The 18,466-nt window shown below is 39.4% G+C and overlaps 1 protein-coding gene across 7 annotated transcripts in view; it reads left to right on the top strand.

Annotated features, from left to right (window-relative positions):
• The first annotated feature begins 124 nt into the window (after positions 1–124).
• Positions 125–18,466, top strand: part of LOC114872947 (glycogen synthase kinase-3 beta-like) — a 37,206-nt gene continuing 18,864 nt past the window's right edge. For 2 of the 7 annotated variants that reach the window (XM_029180768.2, XM_029180751.2), the window contains exon 1: positions 125–1,960. In XM_029180768.2, coding sequence (XP_029036601.1) covers positions 1,876–1,960 — 85 coding nt within the window. In that variant the 5' untranslated portion in view covers positions 125–1,875. The other 5 variants (XM_029180759.2, XM_046286477.1, XM_029180777.2 and 2 more) reach the window with 5 other exon arrangements.

Here is an 18,466-nt window from a genome sequence, read left to right as displayed (position 1 = left end):
GGCAGGGCGGGGTATTACTGACGTCACTTTCGGCAATGTCCGTCGACATTCGAGTGGCCCGATCTAGCCCGAACGGGTCAATGTCTGAGGAGGCTTCGAAAAATTCGTAGCTGGTGTGGTGTTCGTGTGCACGGCGAGGAAGAGAAAACGTCGTTGATCGTCAAGGATTGATTTTGCCGCGTAAGCTCGCGCCATTATCTCTTTCCCGCCGCCAGGCTCGAGGCGTCGTTTAGTTGTATAGTAGTTTCACGATCAACGAAAGCAGAGGCGAACAACGACGGTGACGACGACCTCCCCTTAAGCAACGTCGACACGGACGACGACGAAGACGTCCACGTCGGCGTCAGCAGAAGTTCGCGATTCATTTTCCGCCTAGTTATAACCCAGATCGTGAGCAAGCGTGTAAAAGCTCGGCAAGTCGATAAAGTCGGGCCTGACAAGTGAAGAAGCGCAGGAAAGAGTGACGAGCAGTGACAAGATTCAAAGTATATCGAAGAAGATAGAGTAAGTGAGAAAGAACGGTAGTAGAGGAGGTGAGGCAGTAGCGCTTCCCCCGCACGCTGCAAAAGTACGGTTGCAGAAGTGAGAGAAGAAAGAAAAGAGTATAAGAGAGAGAGAGAGAGAGGGGAAGAAAAGCGGGAGAGTAAGTGAGACAGAGCGATATAATTGACGACTACGCCGTTAGGCCGAAAAAGAAAAGAGACAAGAGGAGAAGTACGATGTAACACCGACGATCGTTCGAGGTATTATCGAAAAAAAAGTATAAATTCGTCGTGTTGGCGATCTAGCTGAAGCTAAGGCAAGATACATAGATCACCAACGACGAAGAAATCCGACCCGTCAACCGGATCATCGTGGAGTTGTGCTATATAGGAAAGCTACCAAGTGCGGCGGTGTGCCTCCACTGGCGAGTGTGTACGAACCATTCCGAAAACGTCAACCCCTGCCTCCCCTCGCGGCATAACTCTCCGCAATACTCCGCGCCCTCGTCAGGTTATTAGGTAGTAGAACCGCACTTCTCGGTGCATGATACTCCCTGACAGCGGTGGTTAATACGAAAGATTGTCGTAAATTGTGTCAATTCGTGTAGTCAGTCATCGTCGGTGCGGTGTGTCGTAAAACGTTGGTGGCCATCGTTGGAAGAAGGAAAGAAGAGCGTCGTGTGAATCGCATCGGTTCAAGCCTGTCGCGTGAAGTTGCTTGTGCGAACAAAGCGTATAAATTCAGTGTGCGCTGTTGAACGAACGTTTGGATCGTGCGAGCCGCAACCTAACATCACCACCACCACTACCATCGTTAAAGCGGGATCGAGTATCATACACGAAGGAAGTGTCTCGGGGGTGCGAAAATTTTGACGGCCACCACTTTCTCTGTTTTCCCTTTTCTCCGTGTCGGTGGTTAACCATTGTCGACCACGATTCCTCGCCTTAGTTTCCTTTTTCCCAATCTTGCGCGCGCTTTGCTCGCTCATAGCTCTTCCCTCCCATCTATCCCTCCACCTACTCCCTCCCGCCCTTCCACGCTTCTTCTATCTCTCTCACTCTATCCCTCTTTTCCCCCCCGTTTCGTACCGTCTCGCTCTCTTTCTCTCCCTCCATCCATCGATCGAGCGCGGCCGTGGCGTAATATAGAAGAACCGAACCGTGCGGACGTGCATGCGTGCGTGCGATGTAATTATCGTTCGCGCTGTCATTGATGTCCGAGGTGGTGTCAACGACGACGACGACGACGGCGACGGCGACGACGCGCTGCTGGCTATCTTCACGTGAGGAAGTGGCACGGCCAGCCGAGGCGGCGACCAGCGGAAGCAGAAGCGGCATATTCTAAAGCATAGTGTCAGGTGGCGGTGGCGAAGGGGGTCAAGAAGATTTCAGAATGAGCCTCCGACCAAGGACCACCTCCTTTGCCGATTGTACCAACGCGCCCTCGAATCCGCCCCTGGGTGGCATGAGAGTCAGCAGTGAGTACCGTAAGACATGCCTTAACCTCTAACATAGCGCTTTTACTCTGATCTCTCGCTCTTCTCCCCCTCCACTATTTTTCCCCGCTTCTTGCATGCCCCCCTTCACCCTCGTGTCTCCCCACCGAACGATCCCTCTCCTTCCTCACTTGTTGCCCCTCTTACCGCGCTCTTTCTCTCGCCGCATCGCTCGCTCGCCTGTTCGTCTCCGAATGCAGAACTGTGCGTCTGCGTGCGAGTGCCTGGGTTACACTTGGGAAAGCGATGGAGCGGGTGCCCGAGGAAGAGGGTAGGGGGGATTCTTTTTACCGATGCTGTTTAGATCTTCTACATACCCTCGTAATTCTCGATTTTGGCGGCTTCTGCTGAATCCCATGTTTACGCGATACGCGTGCCGTGCTAGTGCTCCTCGCCTTTCGGCGTTTCTCCGCTCGTACAGTGTGAGAATACGGTACCAACCGCGGGTGTCGTCCACGAGAACGCGATCGTTCTCGACCGATTCCGTCAGAAATCGCTGTTACGTATCATTTTCAACATCTTTATTGTGACCTTACATCGGAATTATTGAAAATTGTGCATAGAGTAGACGGTAAACATTGTATTCGGCTGATGCCGCTGCACGGGCAGATAGTTTTTCTTAACAATTTAGATGTTTCAACGTGATAGTACCTTTTTTGAATGCCATAGATAATAACCTGAAGTACAAGTGACAAGTGAGATTTGCCCAACAGTCCTAACTTATGTTCAGTTTTTGGCATGTTGAAAATTATATGTGTTTATTGCATGATTGTGGATTTTACGTTATGAATCTTGAAGATTCTAAGAGGAATTGCTTATGAACATTTCACAGCAATGTTAGTCTCTGAATTTATATATCTACAAGGAAAAACAGTGTTACTTTTTATCATAACACTGTAATTTTACTGTTAGTAATTCCTCAAGACTTAATTAAATTATGCAGGGTATAATACCTGAAAGAATAGATCATTTATGAGCTTAGAAACTAATTATAATTTTGTTGAATATCATATGATACATTATTTATGAATGAGTCATAGTTCTATTACTCAAAAATGTTAATAAGAGCAAAGCAAATATGGTAGTAATACTTTACACCTCATGATGATAATGAAAATCTCAGGAAACGCAGTCTTTTTTCATATACAATTGACTTGTGCAAGTATTGCTACCAAAAATAGGCTACAATTATATGACAGTGATTTCTGAACATATAACTTTTATCGATTGAAGGTTCATGCACTCTGCAATGATTTAAATGAATAATTAATACAATTTGTTCGTACAGAATTAAGGTTTTTATGAAACATAGCGTGTACCTCTGGTTCTTCAAGTATTTATACGCATCATAGGTTCAATAATTTTTAAGTTTCTACAGTCACATTTGGGAGCTAATTAAAATACAACTGATATTATCATCAGTGATGTCTCCTTGCAGCTCAAAAGCTACTATTTATAAGCTCCTGACCACCAGGCATACTAATCTCTATTGGTACAGTTACTCACAGACCAAATTTCTTTGTTTTTCAAATGCAAACATGGAATTTCTTCCCTTATCTTCCTTTATAATTGTTTGAACAATGTGTCTCATGAAAGGAAGGCTAAAATCACCTACATTGAACAATGAACTAATCTACAAATATGCTGAAGTATGATATTTTTAAGAAACGTGGTACCTTCGGTGGTAGCATGGCGCTGAACAATCGAAGGTATCATCTGACCGATATTTGGGCTACGCCCTTCCAGTCCCTTTCGAAATTCAGGTATACCATCTATTCCCATAGTACCACGGGCAAAAGGAATTTTCTTCCTCGGAATATCGATCTATACAAATTCGTCAAATCGGTTGCTAATCCTTTCCTTATCATTAATATCTTAAATTCTGATTATCAGTATTTTTCCAGAAAGTGATTCATTGACGCAAATATTTTTGCAAACGTTATTGATTTTCTTCTGTTAAAATCGGGGAATAATTATATTTGTTAAGTAACGATCATTCTACGTACGTCATTAACATTGTCGTTTAATATGCTATTGATATTGTTCAATGCCGCACTCGAAAAAGAAACGTTTGACAATGAGGAGGATGGTTGCCAAAATCGTATCCGCTCACATTATTCGTGCCTAATCAATTTCTTTCGTACTATTGAACACGAAAGACTTCTAATGATGAATACATAGATTAAATAAACATTGATAAATATAGAGCAAAGATTTTAAGATTTTCATCTCGCGTTGGATCAGTCTGTAATTTAATTTTGCTTCCTCCCCGATGGAGTAGACATTATATCGAATTTGTAACTTTTAAAGGAAGAAAGTTTTTAAACACCTTTAGACTAGAATCTTTTACGTTATAAAAAGTTTTATAATAAGGAAAAGAAGCGCCATTAATGAGCGTAGAAACTATAATTAACTGGGAGATAGCATAAGTCATTTGTAAAAAAAGGGTTTATAACAAAGATATTAACTCGCATAAGAGAGTAATATTAAACAAGAGATATAGCATAAAATTTTGCAAAAAAACTTCATTGCACTCTCCAATATTAACTCGCTTAATTTCATAACAGAAATACAACAGGGCATTCTAAAAAAGCTTTATTGCAATCTCTAATTTTAACTCGTGCTGAAAGCATAGAAGTGATATTATAAAAAAAGCTGGATAACAATATTGAACGAGAAAGGCAACAGGAAATAGCTCGCGTGAAAATTAATATTAACCGAGAAATATAACATAAAATATATGAACTGGTACGATTTTGGCAACTCTCTAATTTTTAAAACAGTCCATCAACTATATACCCTGATGCGCGCATCTAGATGACCGAAATAACGAGCTTTCGTTCGAGTTCGTGTCAATCGCCGTGGTTGATATCGATATCGGGCATCTCTTTTGTGCATCGAGTATTTTTGGCGAACAACTACTCGTCGCTAGCATCCGCGCGCGTTCGACCGGATCGTTCGCGTAATTCTTCATTATGGTTCGACGATTTTTAATTTTAACTCCGCTGCCTTAACAATGTTGCAAACACAACGCGGTGCTCTTAACAAAGGGAGAATCAGTTTCGATCATTCCCGTCTGGATATAGCTTTGTTATCTAATCAATTTACATGATTGCATAAATGAAACGATCGCCGCGCGAATCATCGTTGTCGTGTACCGTTTATACCACGGATTATAATCATCGTTGCTATTAATTTTATATTATTTTTCTGCACTCGAATTTAATCAACGAGGTATTTTTTTGTTTGGATATGATTGTTAATTAATCTCTGGATGATAAATGAACAATGGGTGGAAAAATTTTTCAAAGGATAGTAGCAGAAAAAATTATATAAATTGGAAATAGAAAGTTCCATCGGACGTAGGTCGGAAACCTTCCACTTTCCAGGTATAACCATTATACGATTACATCATAGTTGGTGTTCAATGCTGCCTTTATTAGTCATACGATGGATACATATTATTATATACTTCCTTTCACAATCGTTGTCGGAAGACACTGGCGAACAATCCTTGTCGCAACTTATCACGTAATCGTTGACTTGTCTATAGATCCTTTGTTGTAAACCGTCTAAGGCAACGATCTACTGATAGCCGTGCTGACGAGAGAGCACAGGATAAACCTGTCCCCCATTTTTCTTTCCCTCTTTCGTCATCCATCTTGTTCCAATCTCTTGTAACCTTGAAAGCAGTGATAATGACGCGTATCTGGGGAGAGATAGCAGATGTGACGATCCCCGTGAGATGGAAGGTCTCTTTCGAATGGGAAGGTGTCAATCGTTAAAAGAAAAAAAAATTAATTATATGCAGTTCGTTTCCTCGGGGTTGATCTGAGAATTTTTTTAGGGGTGGTTGTTGGAAATATGAATTCGCCATCTTCGTGGTAGTTTCTTTAGGAAATGGATTCTTAATTAAAATCAGAATTTAATTAATCATAGAAATATTCCTGGTGTCCTAAATGGTGTCAGGGTGGTCGTCGTTATTATTATGAGAAAAACATCCCCAGTTTCAACATGGAAACTTCAAGCAACCCTAAAATAAGCCTCCAGTTTAGCTTCAGAATGATTTTTCCCCCATCTGAAGGCATTCCGCTATGGATCGACCCAGTTCCGCCTCTTTCTTCCGTTTCAAAAAACCCTGTCTCTCCCTCGCGGACTCGTCGTTTATCTTTTCTCCCAATGACGACACGTTTCACGTTGAAACTTTGTACACGCAGCGAGAAGGTCGATCGTGTTACCGACTCACGTGTCCCTTTCATCTGGGTCAATATGCCCCCATGGTATTAAACCGTTCGCGACACGCGAGTTTCGCAATCGCGAATTTCCTCGTACTCTCGACCCTGCGTAAGTGAGTTTCTTCTCTCGCGATCAACCAAGTTGATTAACCCTTTACGACTCTTCACACTGCTCGGAATAAATTGTTACAGTTTCCAAGCGTAGGTGGTCTTAAAAGTCTAAGAAAAGATGATTCGGTTATAATTTAGCGCCTTTTTCTGCTAGAAAACGCTTTTGTACGTTTGTATCTCAAATTCCGCCATAACTGTCTTCAAATTTACTATCAAAATACTTTAATTTTATTCTATTACTTTGTATTAAATTTTTAATAGTCTTGGGAAGGCCAGAAAATATCCTGAAACTTGTGGTTTTCCATTTAGACGCGCTTGGATGTAAACCTTCATAACTTCTAGAATTTTTAAATTTTTGGAGGTCTTTTTTCATCTATTTATTTTAGAGGAATCATAGTTTAATATGAAAAGCAGATCTGAGACATAGGAATGTCTGGTTAAATTTGACGAACATATTTCTCTGCGGAACTCGTGGTGCAGCTCGTTAAATAACAATTAGCCCGGTCGGGGAACGCGATAACTGATCGATAATTTTGCCGGCCGTTGTTCGACGAGAATAACGACGTCCGATTGGATTTATAAATAATCACGCGTGATGGTCGATTAAGTAATTACGTGTCGATATCTCGCGGTTGCCAGGTGGAACGGAGACGGTGCTGGTACCAGTCTTCGCCGGCCAACTATCGATTATCCTTACGCTCTGCACCAACTTGCTCTGACCCCGAATTAAGTTCATCCTGAGAACAGGAAAAGGGCGTTGCTCGTTAGAATTTTTCATTTATCACATTACTGATGGATGGTACAAATTTACCTTCATTTACCTAACCCTGGTATTAATAATTAGGTAGCCAAGTGTCCAGTTTCACATTAGGTATGCTTTTTAGGCTCTGAGTTTCAATTGTCTTAGGGTCCCTCGTTAGAGGGTTAATTTTAAATATTGCAGAGCCAATTAGCTTCTACTTATTAATTTAGTAAAATGGTACTCTAATTAAATAATGACCCTAGGAAAGTATGGGTTATTTTTTAAGAAAATAATTGTCTCACTCTTTAAAAATTCTATGGTGATATAAAAAGTAGTATAAATATTGAAAAATATGTAATTCATTGGAACAAATTTTTGATAATTGCTAGTGAAATATTTTGCAAAAAAATCTGATTAAAAATGTGTAACAGAGACCTTGATTTGGAGCGCGTGTTATTTATAAAACGAAATGAGATAAATCGTTTCAATTATGCAATAAATATTAATATTCATGTATTTAGAAAAGGACTCATTGTAATCAGTGATATGATAATTCATGCTAACAGCTTGCGAAGACGTTCTTTGAATGATTATTTGGTTAAAAAATTATCTGCTCAACCGTTGAGTGGAAAAACATTATTGTTTGAACTGAAATTATTACACAGTCATAAATTTTTTTAATTGCTGGTTTAATTATGATACGAGAACTATTTGTCATATTATTAGCGTTTCTCCGTTTTAAACAATGTTATTTTTTTAAACAAATTAGAAAATTGCTTAGGAAACGATTTCCAATTTAGTCGATTGACCAAGCTATTAAAAAGTAATTAACAGTAGTAATGGATTTTAAATAGCAAATTAATTTCGCTTATCGAATTTCTTCCACGAACGTTACATTTGTGCGAAGGACTAATTCAGGGAACAAATTGAGGCTGATTCAACGGGAACGGAAATTTGTAACTAGATCGTGGATGATTTAGAAACTTTCTAACTCACTCAGGCTAATTTTCTTCGTTTCCAAAGAGAAACAGAGAAGATCTTAACAGTTCTCGCCAAAATTTTTGCTGTGAACCGTGCCAAGTCGTTGCGTGAATTTGAAAATTCGTCATGCTCATCGCGGATTTCTGAATAATTGCTAAATTTCAAAATTTTCATATTCCTGAATATTTAAAGGAAGAAAATTATTTTTGCGAGTACAAGGTTCGACATGAAGAAATTTTTAAATTTCATTGCTAATATTTTCCAAAAAATTTAATATCAATAATTTATTACACTTTTAGCTCTAAAGTATACACAATGCAAATTCTTATCGAAATTAATATTCCTCAAAGTTCCCCAAAAAATGAAATATTCAAAATTCTTGAAGATACACTTTGCTATTCGAGCAGAGTTCAAAATCCAAAGGTTAATATTTTTGAAGAATTCTCTGGTATTTAGTCGAACACATGGTTGCGCTCGCGATCTCCAAATTTCACGAAATTAAATACGTAATTCTACTCCTTTTTTTCCTCCCACGAGCATCCATAGATAATAATTTTCTTTCGTTCATTCAAAGGTCATCGCGTGGCGAGGAGGAAGAACGCGTAAAAACGATGAGTCGAGAGGAATCGTACCGATATCGTTAATGTGATTTTTATCCGACCCAAAAATCTCGATTCGTTTCGGTGAAACACGCGATCATTCGCGAACGGCGTCGATAACTTCATTATCGTGATTTTAATTCGACCTGTTCGATCAAGTTCCGATTGCTTTTTCTTTCGTCGACCGTTTCAATTTCCTTATTCAGTGAATTAATCTACTTTTTCTTTTAACGTGAAAAATTTCTCCCCTATTGGATCATTATGTGGCGATTCATCGGTTTATCCTACAGAAAATTCGGGAAAGGTAACGAGTGATTTTCCATGCGATCATTTATTTTAATTCGCTTCAGGCTTTTATTAGATTACGCTCTAGAATTTCAAGTTTATCGTACTTAAAGTAACAGCTACGATTAAGACTTGTACGATAACTTTTCAAGGAAAATATTATAATGGAATTTCTTTAATTTTAGTTCAGCTGGTAAAAACTATGGGCGTAGATATTATAAATTTATCGTACACGATTAAAGAAGAAGCGTTATATAATTTAGTTTAAACGTAGATTATTCAGTGGATGTACGAGTTTAAAATTCCTCGTTTCCGAGAGGGTTAAGGTCGGATAGAAACGACTAATAAAGTTGTATTATAGTTTTACGATGCTCGTAAAGTGTCTGCTTCTCGTATTGGCTGTCACGACTCGAATAATCAAACGTTTCTGAGTGCATTAAATTAAAGGAATCAAAGATCCACCATTCTTTACTTTGACAGAAATGAAAGAAAATAAAATTATGGGTGAAATATTGATAATTGGAGGGAAGTTCAAAAAATTTTTTATTAAAACATGAAGTGTTCAGAATTTTAGAGAGCTTTAAGCAGAGTAAAGCCGTGTAATTCGAATCTCGTTCAGAGCTGACTCGAGATCTCCCTATTTCACTTCATTTTACCGGTTATGGAGCACAAATTGTATTCATTTCGAAGCTTTTACGGGCAAAAAATGAAACGGTGGCGGTCATAAAGAAGCTTAATTTACCGCGATATTTCATTACTCCATCAAATACAACGGTGTGCCTCGCTGCGACTCTTTGATAATAACGAAATTGAAATGAAAAATTCGTTAGACATTCATGGGATGTAAAATATTGAAAATTTTCTTCTAACTCATCAAGCATCAAGAAGACATTCTTCAATACAGATAATTTGAATAATTTTCTCTGAATTAATGCACCATTTCATCATATCGAATGCATTACATCCGACTTGTCTTTACTCGTCTACCGAAGGAAATTTTCTACCAAAGATCGTCCCAATCTCGTGCAATTTTCTCAATTCAAAGCACTCGCCCAGGCACGTTCGTTTGCATATTCGAAACGAGGCACCCCGTTGTGTACGACGCTTTAAATAGCCATCCGAGCGCATTACAACTCGTCAGCGACGAATCTTTAAACCGACCACACGAGGTACTTTTATCAAGCTTTTCCACCATTAAAATGACATTTACTCACATTGGCCCACGTATCTCATTCCTGTATAAATATGCTCCTTGGCAACTGTGAACGAGCCTCCTTATCGCCTCCTATCTTGAACCTTTCTAAAAATGGCCATTTTCGATATCTGAGAAAATAGATAAGATTTTCAAATTTTCTTTCGGAGAGAAATATTAGAAAATGGCAAAGCTGTGAATTAAAAAATTCTCCTCTCGCTATCGCGTTACGTTCTTATTTGCAAATACGATTTGCAATGGAAACGGAGGTCAGTTCACTTATCTTAACAATAATCGAACCGCGTGACCACAAGCGTGTTCTCCATTAACACTTTGCTTGAAATATTCATGCTTACCGTTTGCATTATTATCTATCTTATCATCTACGAATTGCAATAAAATATGCAAGTATCATTGTTTTAAATCAATTAGCGTTAGAATAGAAATTTTCTTTCGTGGAACGAATTTTGCCAGCCGACCACGTGGATGCAAACGCGTTCGAGGTGAAAAAAAAGGAAGTCACGTTTATCTGTGCCGATACAAGTGTCGCATTCGCGTTATATAACGAAGGTTCACACGCAATCGAGACTGCATTTGATAAACTAATTAACAGACAGATAAACAGCTTCGACAAAAGTGGAAGAAAGGCTGCGTAGACGTCAGTGAATAAAAAAGAATTCGACGCAGACGCGAAGAAACGATCGAAAGATAAAATATAATATTTATCTATTCTCGAAGATTTTACCATTAATCTAATTGGAATCTCCTCGACGTCAAAGGTTAATGATAAAATTGAGTATTTGTTGAAAATACCAGGTTTCTTCTTCGACTCTTCTTTTTTCTAACAAAGAAATTACCATGGGCACAGTTTTATGATTCAATTACCATACACACCGTTGAAATAATAATCAAGTCTTTTAATAAACATGAACCAGAGACGATTATTGAAAGAAACCAGTTGAATCGCGATAAATAATCAGCGTCACTGTACTCTGAAGCACCTGGTTTCACATTTCAATGAATGTAAGAACTAAATTTATATTTATCTAAAAACAACATGGTACTTAAATAAAATTGATAAAATTGTTAGAAGATTAATCTAAATATGCCAATTGCAGAAGATCGACTCGATCGTTTCGCGAAATAAAAAAGGGACCATGAGAACCCATCGATTCAACCCTGAAGATTAATTCACAGGTATCAAGCCCGCATTTTTGGATTTATTAATAACGCGAAATTCTGGTAGCAGGCCAACCCTAGCACGGCTTGTTTTTTCTACTCTATCAAGGTCAGTCCCACGTTGCATTCAGAGAAAATCGACGTGATACGAGCTCGTTGACTCTTCGTCTCTCTCCCTTTCCTCGAGGAACCACCCTGTGGAAAGCGTTCGTAGAGCAGTGGCCTCTTGGTGACCCCGGAAACGCGAGCTCTAGCGAAGCGGTACGCGTCCGAGGACAAAGGCTGTTTGGCCAAGAATGGAGTGGCTTACTTGGGATAAAGGGACACTGGGTTGCTTGCGAGGTTAAAGGGGTGGTTCGTGGATAGCAATGGGCGAAGGCTAACTAGGACTTAAATTTCTATCGGCAGATTAATTATACGATCGTCCTAAATAAATTTAATTAATTGTGCATCAAATCCTCTCAAATTCTGGATGGTCAGTTCGCTCTTCTGGTTGGGTCAAATTTGTTATAAACAGTGATAAATATGTAGGATAATAATTAAATTAAATTAAGGATCTTTTGAAAAATTTTAAAAATGTCTCTTCAGGTTTTGAGACCGTGACACGTTTAAAGCCATCGCTGTTCTCCGTCTTGAAGGACGGTTTTCATGTATTATTTCGGATCAATGCGATGAATTAATCGGGGACAAAGAGAATTCCGGTGGTGTTCTTTGCTCGTTGAATCGTCTGAACTGGTGGAACGCGTTTGATCCCTTTCGAGGCTGTTTTATTCGACCACGTAATCGTCGCTGTTTTTCTATGGCTTTCTAAGTGAAGCTTCTTCTCAAACATCGTCGCTTCGATGTTTTCCGTATCGCGTGAAAATTTCCCTCCGTTTCTCGAACCGGACTGTTTGCATTTCGTTAGTGCCTTTATCTACTTCTTTCATAGAGACTGACCATTGTTGCAAGATTGTACGTGTTTCTTTTGTCCTGATAAAACTGCTACTCGTTAGCGTTATCGATAAACGTGGCAACGTAAGGCAAATTAGAGACGGCGATAAAAATCATCAAACAATTTGTATGTAAATATTGGTGATTAAAAGTTTTCCCAGCTAGGAAATTATTTTAGTTGTATCGAAGATAGTCTTGTTAGGTAATTAAAATGATGGATGAACGGAAATAAGAAAATACAGTGAAAATAATTGATAAATTTATGTATCAGAAGAGTATATTATTATTAATAATATAAAGATGATTCCAAGCTAGAAGTAGTATACAACTTGTAGATGCGGAGCAAATTGGGTGTGGCAGAGCAGCTCCTATGCTCGCCACCAGAGGACTTTCAATCAATCCCTATACCCACAAGCTTTCTCGCAAGTATCGATCATTTTCTATGGATCCTTCATCGAAACGTTCGATACCCTTAGAAAGCCAAGTTTCCTAGGTAATTGTATCGATCGGTTCACCTGGACACTCAGAGCAAACACGCTTTTTTAAGCTATCCTTCTATCGATTATTTATTTCTAAATGTGACATTTCTTCTTTTTGCAAATTTTCAAGATTCCAATTACTTCTGACTTAAAGTTTCATTGAAATTAACAAGGAAGAGTTAGGAAAGATCCTGGTAGATCTATATTGACCCATCAGTTGCCATGGGACCAATGTTTAGATATAGATGAAAATTTGCCCAAGTGGTTAATAATGTCCCAAACACTTTGGAGCAAACGATTCGTGGCCTAAGTATACTTAGCATAATTGCACGAAGATCAAACTGTGCTCTTTAAAGAGTCGTATTCGTCAAGGTCACGGCAAGTTACGATGCGAGATTAGAGAAATCGAGGACTCGATCTCAATCGTATTACCGTTCTAAATGACCGCCATTAAAGTTCCGCGATCAATTTCCCGAGCACGTTGATGCACACACAGAGGGGTCTCGACAGGCCGCGGAATTCGATTCGCCAAAGTAGCGGAAGTTCTATCGCGGCAGCTGCTCGGCAACTATTGTTCCGTGTACTTGGTCTTCTATTTCTGACAGCAGGTGCCGGGATACCGACCTTGACTCTCTAACTCTTTGAAAGTTAAAGTTGAGCGAACTATCTCTATCGTTGCATCGCTGGAAAACAGATCTATCTAAAAAGTCAAATCGCCGTCTGAATATAAATGAATAATTAATAGCATCGATTAAATTTTCTTTTTAATTTTTCTTAATTTCTGTCTTTTCGTTTGGATTGTTAATACTTGTTGGAAGGGACAGGCGTATCGTGCCTAAGAAGGAGCGGTTGATTGTTCCTCTCGTGACGCCATTTTGCGCCCACACTAAATGCTTGATTAAATGACTGACGCTCGAAAGTGGCGCCACTTTCCTGTGTTAAGTGGCGCCCTCTAGCTTCGAATAACTGTGATTCTCGGTTAGTAAAGCAGAACACAAGTCCGCGAATGAACATCGAGGAATTTTCTTCGGTGCACCCTTTCCCACCCTCTTCACGCGGGTGTATATTTCGAGGGCAATCGATAACACGATTTTCAACCCGTTAATGCTAATTTTCCGAGTGAATTTAACCCTTTTACCGGCGATTGACTCTTACGCTCTCCGCCGGAAAACTTACGAGACGCGTATTCAAATTTCAGGGTTCTAAAAAAATAACGATTTGGAATTTTTTTAGTTATTTGACGCTGAATAATTAATTGTATTCCTGTTTTAATATTTTAAAATTGATTTGAACTATCGTTCTTTGGATATTTTTACGCTCATACTTAAGTAATTTAGGAATAGCTTAATTGATATAAGGGTTGAAGGAAAATTGGAAAAATATGGCCATTTCAAAGCGGATTGATAGGAAAAAGGCTAACCAAGTGGAAAACTTAAATTGCAAAGTAAACCCATACTATTTTGAATAATTGTAATTATAGCTTGCAGCGAAGATGTTAATCAACTTCCAAGAACCAGTTGTTGTACCTGCAGTCATCTGGTGGCCACGACCAGAAGCATTACAAAATTCACTCAACTTACATTATCAGTTATTTATAATAATAAATGAGACTGAGAAATGTAAAAAGTATATTACAAAAAAATAATTGTTCATTCGAATCAAAGTGGCCCTTTAGAAGATTTTCTCAAGCGACTGTATCAGAGTTGGTTCCAAACAAAATTCTTCTCTGGCCTGTCTGTAAAGATCCTCCGAAGAATCTCTATTTTAAGAAGGTTACAACGATTACGGTGCATCCAGATGTGGAGCACGTGTCGTCGATGACTCTCTAAACAGTGTCAGAAAATAGATTAACTCGCGTAAGAATTGAAAGGGTTAAAACGGTTGCATTTTTATTTTCATACGACTAGGATTAAATGGAAGTCGCGTGGTGATTTTTTTCTTTTTTTTTTTAAGAGATGACGTAGAACAGGATCCCGTGGGAAAATTCTGATCGTAACCAGCAGCCAGTCTGCGAACCATCTGGTCCACGTTTCATTGATTTGTCATCGTCGACAAGGAATCAGCTGTTCGCGAGGCTGCCCTTGACGAACACGCGTTCACCTTTCTCCATTCATGCAAACGTCAAGTACTACCGAGCCACGGCAGTACTATTATTCTTCTCGATCTATTACCCTTCAGGTGATTACGAATTAATTTAGTCGGCGACCTCGTTTCTATTGATCCCGGTCATTTCGTTGATGGCCGGTCTCACCTTCCGGGGAACCTGTTGTCTATCGCTAAAACGATTTCCACGCTTATTTATCAATACACGTTAGCTTGTTAACCATTCGAACAACCTTTATCCAATTTTTATTTGAAATTCATTAAATTAATATCAGAGGTTGAGGATCCCTGAACGATGATTTGCACAGCTGGCCGATTCCATCTTTCAACCGAGGCGTATATTTTTGTATTTAAAAAGAAAAGAATGAAAAAGGTGCGAAAAGCGTCGAGATAATTTTAGCCATAGGTTAACGTACTTAGTCAATTTTTATTCCCCAAACAGAATACATGTACCGTGATAATCTTATCTTCGCAAACGAGACATAAAAGTTCCAAATGAATTCAGATCCTCGGACAGTTCTGATTGATTCCGATAGCGTTTGATAACCAATCGCTTCGCTATCGTGTAAATAAAAGAAAAGTAAAACGAAAAATTGATTTATCTGTTTCGTTGGCAAAGATTTCATGTGTACTGGAGGAGTAAATACACTCGTCTAGACGCTTGAAACGTGACTCCAAATTAAAGAAAATTAACACGTTATTAACTGTGCCAGGAGTCACTGCTGGTGACTGGCACCAGGAAATTTAATTAAACGAAGCATAGAAGCAGAAATCAAGCAAGTAATTAGAAAATATAAATGTTGGTAACGTGGGAAACGATCGGGTGTAACAATTCACGGGGAATTTTCGAGAGGTACCCGAGCTATTTTGGCGAATATAGCCCCAAGGAGAACAACTGGTTCGTTCTATTAATACTTATGGCGTTATCGCCATTTTTGCCGGTCCTTTGTGGTTGACCAACATTCGGTCGAGAGAAAGGATCAATCATGAATCGACGATTTCTCTTAGCTCTGTCTGAATCTATTATAAATTGTAACTCCAATTTCAAACATTTTGATCAAATCTGACTCTATCATAGTACTTAAAAATAAAAAAAGAGATGCTATTTTCTTAACAATTCAAACAGTTTCACTTTCTATATTTTATCCTCAAACTTTCAGTGGGCGTTTCTTAGAAACAATTTAATTTCAGTTTTCAATATACTTGGAAGATGAACACTCGGAGGAGCGTTAGGTCGTCATCGAATTGGCAGAGGGCTCGACTGCTCTGATGTCATTATTATTATTACCTTCGATCGGGAACGTCATCGGTGACGTCGTCGAATTTAACCAGATTTGACCCGCGTCCAAGCTCGACACCGAGGTTAGACAGATATTTTTTTCAGACACGGAAACAACGAAACATCGCCAAGGAATTTGTCACAACCGCCTTCGTCTTTCTCAATGATTCAGCTTATTTTACTATCTCTCACTCTTCTGTTTCTAAATACCGTAAAAGGAGCCGTGTCGATTGAGAATCGATTGGTTAACGCGACAATTTTGAATGTTAATCAATCGCCTTATGATATCCATGGTGCAACTGAATTATGCTTCTGGTGCACGTAGCAAGTCGCTATTTAGTAGGCAAAGCAGGATACTAACTTTCGTTGTTTCTCAATTTATTCAATGGAGATGCACCTTATTCTTATGGTATCAGAGGGATTCGTCGTTAAATTTGATAAATAAATTACACTTTAGACGCTGACAGAAGATTTCTTCATTCTAATTCTGCTATTTACCGTCCTCTTCTTTTGGAGAACAAAGAATCATTCAGTGAAACGAACGTAGGGGCAATGCTCGCGTGTATCATTTGGAGGACGACGAAAAATTCGAAGGAAAATCGTGCGTTTCCGGTATATTGTGTCGCTTGATCCAGTGTGTTTCTTTTGGGAAGAGATCAAAGAAAGGAGCAGATTACTGGCTGTCTTGTTTATAGAATGTCCGATCTCACCTCGCCTTCTGAATCGGGAAATTTGCCAATTTCATTTTTTTCCCCTCTCCACGAATTTGTTTCTTTCACAAGAATTGATGTGTTTCCTTAGTTCTTCTAAGATTCATATTTTCACTTCATAATGTTACATATTTTACTGGGAATAGTGTATCGTTGATGTTTTTTTCAAACGAAGTACAGAAGAAATTCTATCAAAAAGTGAAATACAAGTCTTTCACTCGATCAATGACTGTTCAAGGCATAATGACTTGCAAGTGACTGTGCATCTTTCTAGGGTATCTAAGAACTTCATACAGCGGAACTAAGGCAAAGTTCCACAAAGAAACGAGAAAACAAACAACGTATAAAGACAAGCTGAATGATGGTGGTAAATTTTCCATTCGCATGGATCTTCGTGACTGGCGAATTGGCAGGAATTCCATCTTAGCCTCGTCATGTAGCGTTTATTCGCTCGTTTAATCGCACGTCTTACTCCGAAACATTTTCTTCTTCCTGGAACTCCAACTTTAGTTTCTTTGTTTCAAGTACACCCTGTTTACTATTAATCTCGAAGCATAGACATTCAGGAATTTCAGAATATTCTGAAACATCGAAACGATAAGAATCTAGGAATTTCTTTGAGGTCCGTGCTCCAGAATTCCTTAGTAATAATTAAAAAGAGTTTCATTAGCAAGTTAACGTCGTAAGCTACTAAATTGACTAGCGTCAACACGATAGAGTTAGGGCGAAGGAATTCGTCTGGTCGCATAACGAAGGAGTTGCTCATGAAATTCCATGCAGTACACGTGTCCGAGTTCACCGTTGATCGCTTTCCATTTATTAACACCTTGGAAAAGGAAATTGATACTATTCCAAGTATACGAATGAGAGTTAAAGAAAGTCACGTAGACTGAATATCAGTCAGCTCGTGTTAGGTGCATCTTGCGTCAATGGTGACTTCCGTTGACGCGGGTTTCCTGCCGCGGTGCATCCGAAAACGTCGACGAATTTTAATGTGAAACGTTCCCTCGTCCCTGCGCAACAATGGACGCCCGATGTTTCTCCACTTTGTCCCCTTGTTGGACGGAAAGAATGCGGCAGAGATTGCATAAAACGGGGCCAAGAACGAGTCAGAGGCAGGGTACTCTTTCGTTTTCTATCCTCGTTCCTGCTCGATGACTTAGAATCTCGTTGACGTCAGAATGGTCATCGCGGTTGATCGAGACGAACTGTCGATTCCACCGAATATCGATCAAAGTATCACGCGATACCGCGTGATCGGATGTTTTCAACATCCGCTTAAAGCCACGTGTTGAAAGATCAACGAGACAGATCGGTCATAAAGCGAATTAAGACGTGCACTCGTGTAACCAGCTGAAAGATTCAATCTGTGCCTCGATCGCGAGGATCGGCTGTTCCCAAGATGGCTCGCAGATGCGTGTTTAATAATAGGTTATTACGGGTAAGAGTTAAGCGAAATTACGGTGTTTCCATGTAATCAATAACTCGGACTTGCTCAGGGTCATCGGCGAGCGTGTGCGATGCCACAACCACGGGCACCATTCGCTCCTCTCCTCTCGGTGTTGAAAGCAGATTGATATGACGTCGACGCGACTATGCAACCGGACTGATTGAAAAATATGAATAAATTATCTGTCGAGATTCGAAGCCAGAAACGTTC

Source organism: Osmia bicornis, chromosome 7 (assembly GCF_907164935.1).
Source record: "Osmia bicornis bicornis chromosome 7, iOsmBic2.1, whole genome shotgun sequence".
Lineage (NCBI taxonomy): Eukaryota > Metazoa > Arthropoda > Insecta > Hymenoptera > Megachilidae > Osmia > Osmia bicornis.
Note: the sequence above shows the minus strand (reverse complement) of the source record. Positions and strands in the feature narration are given on the sequence as shown.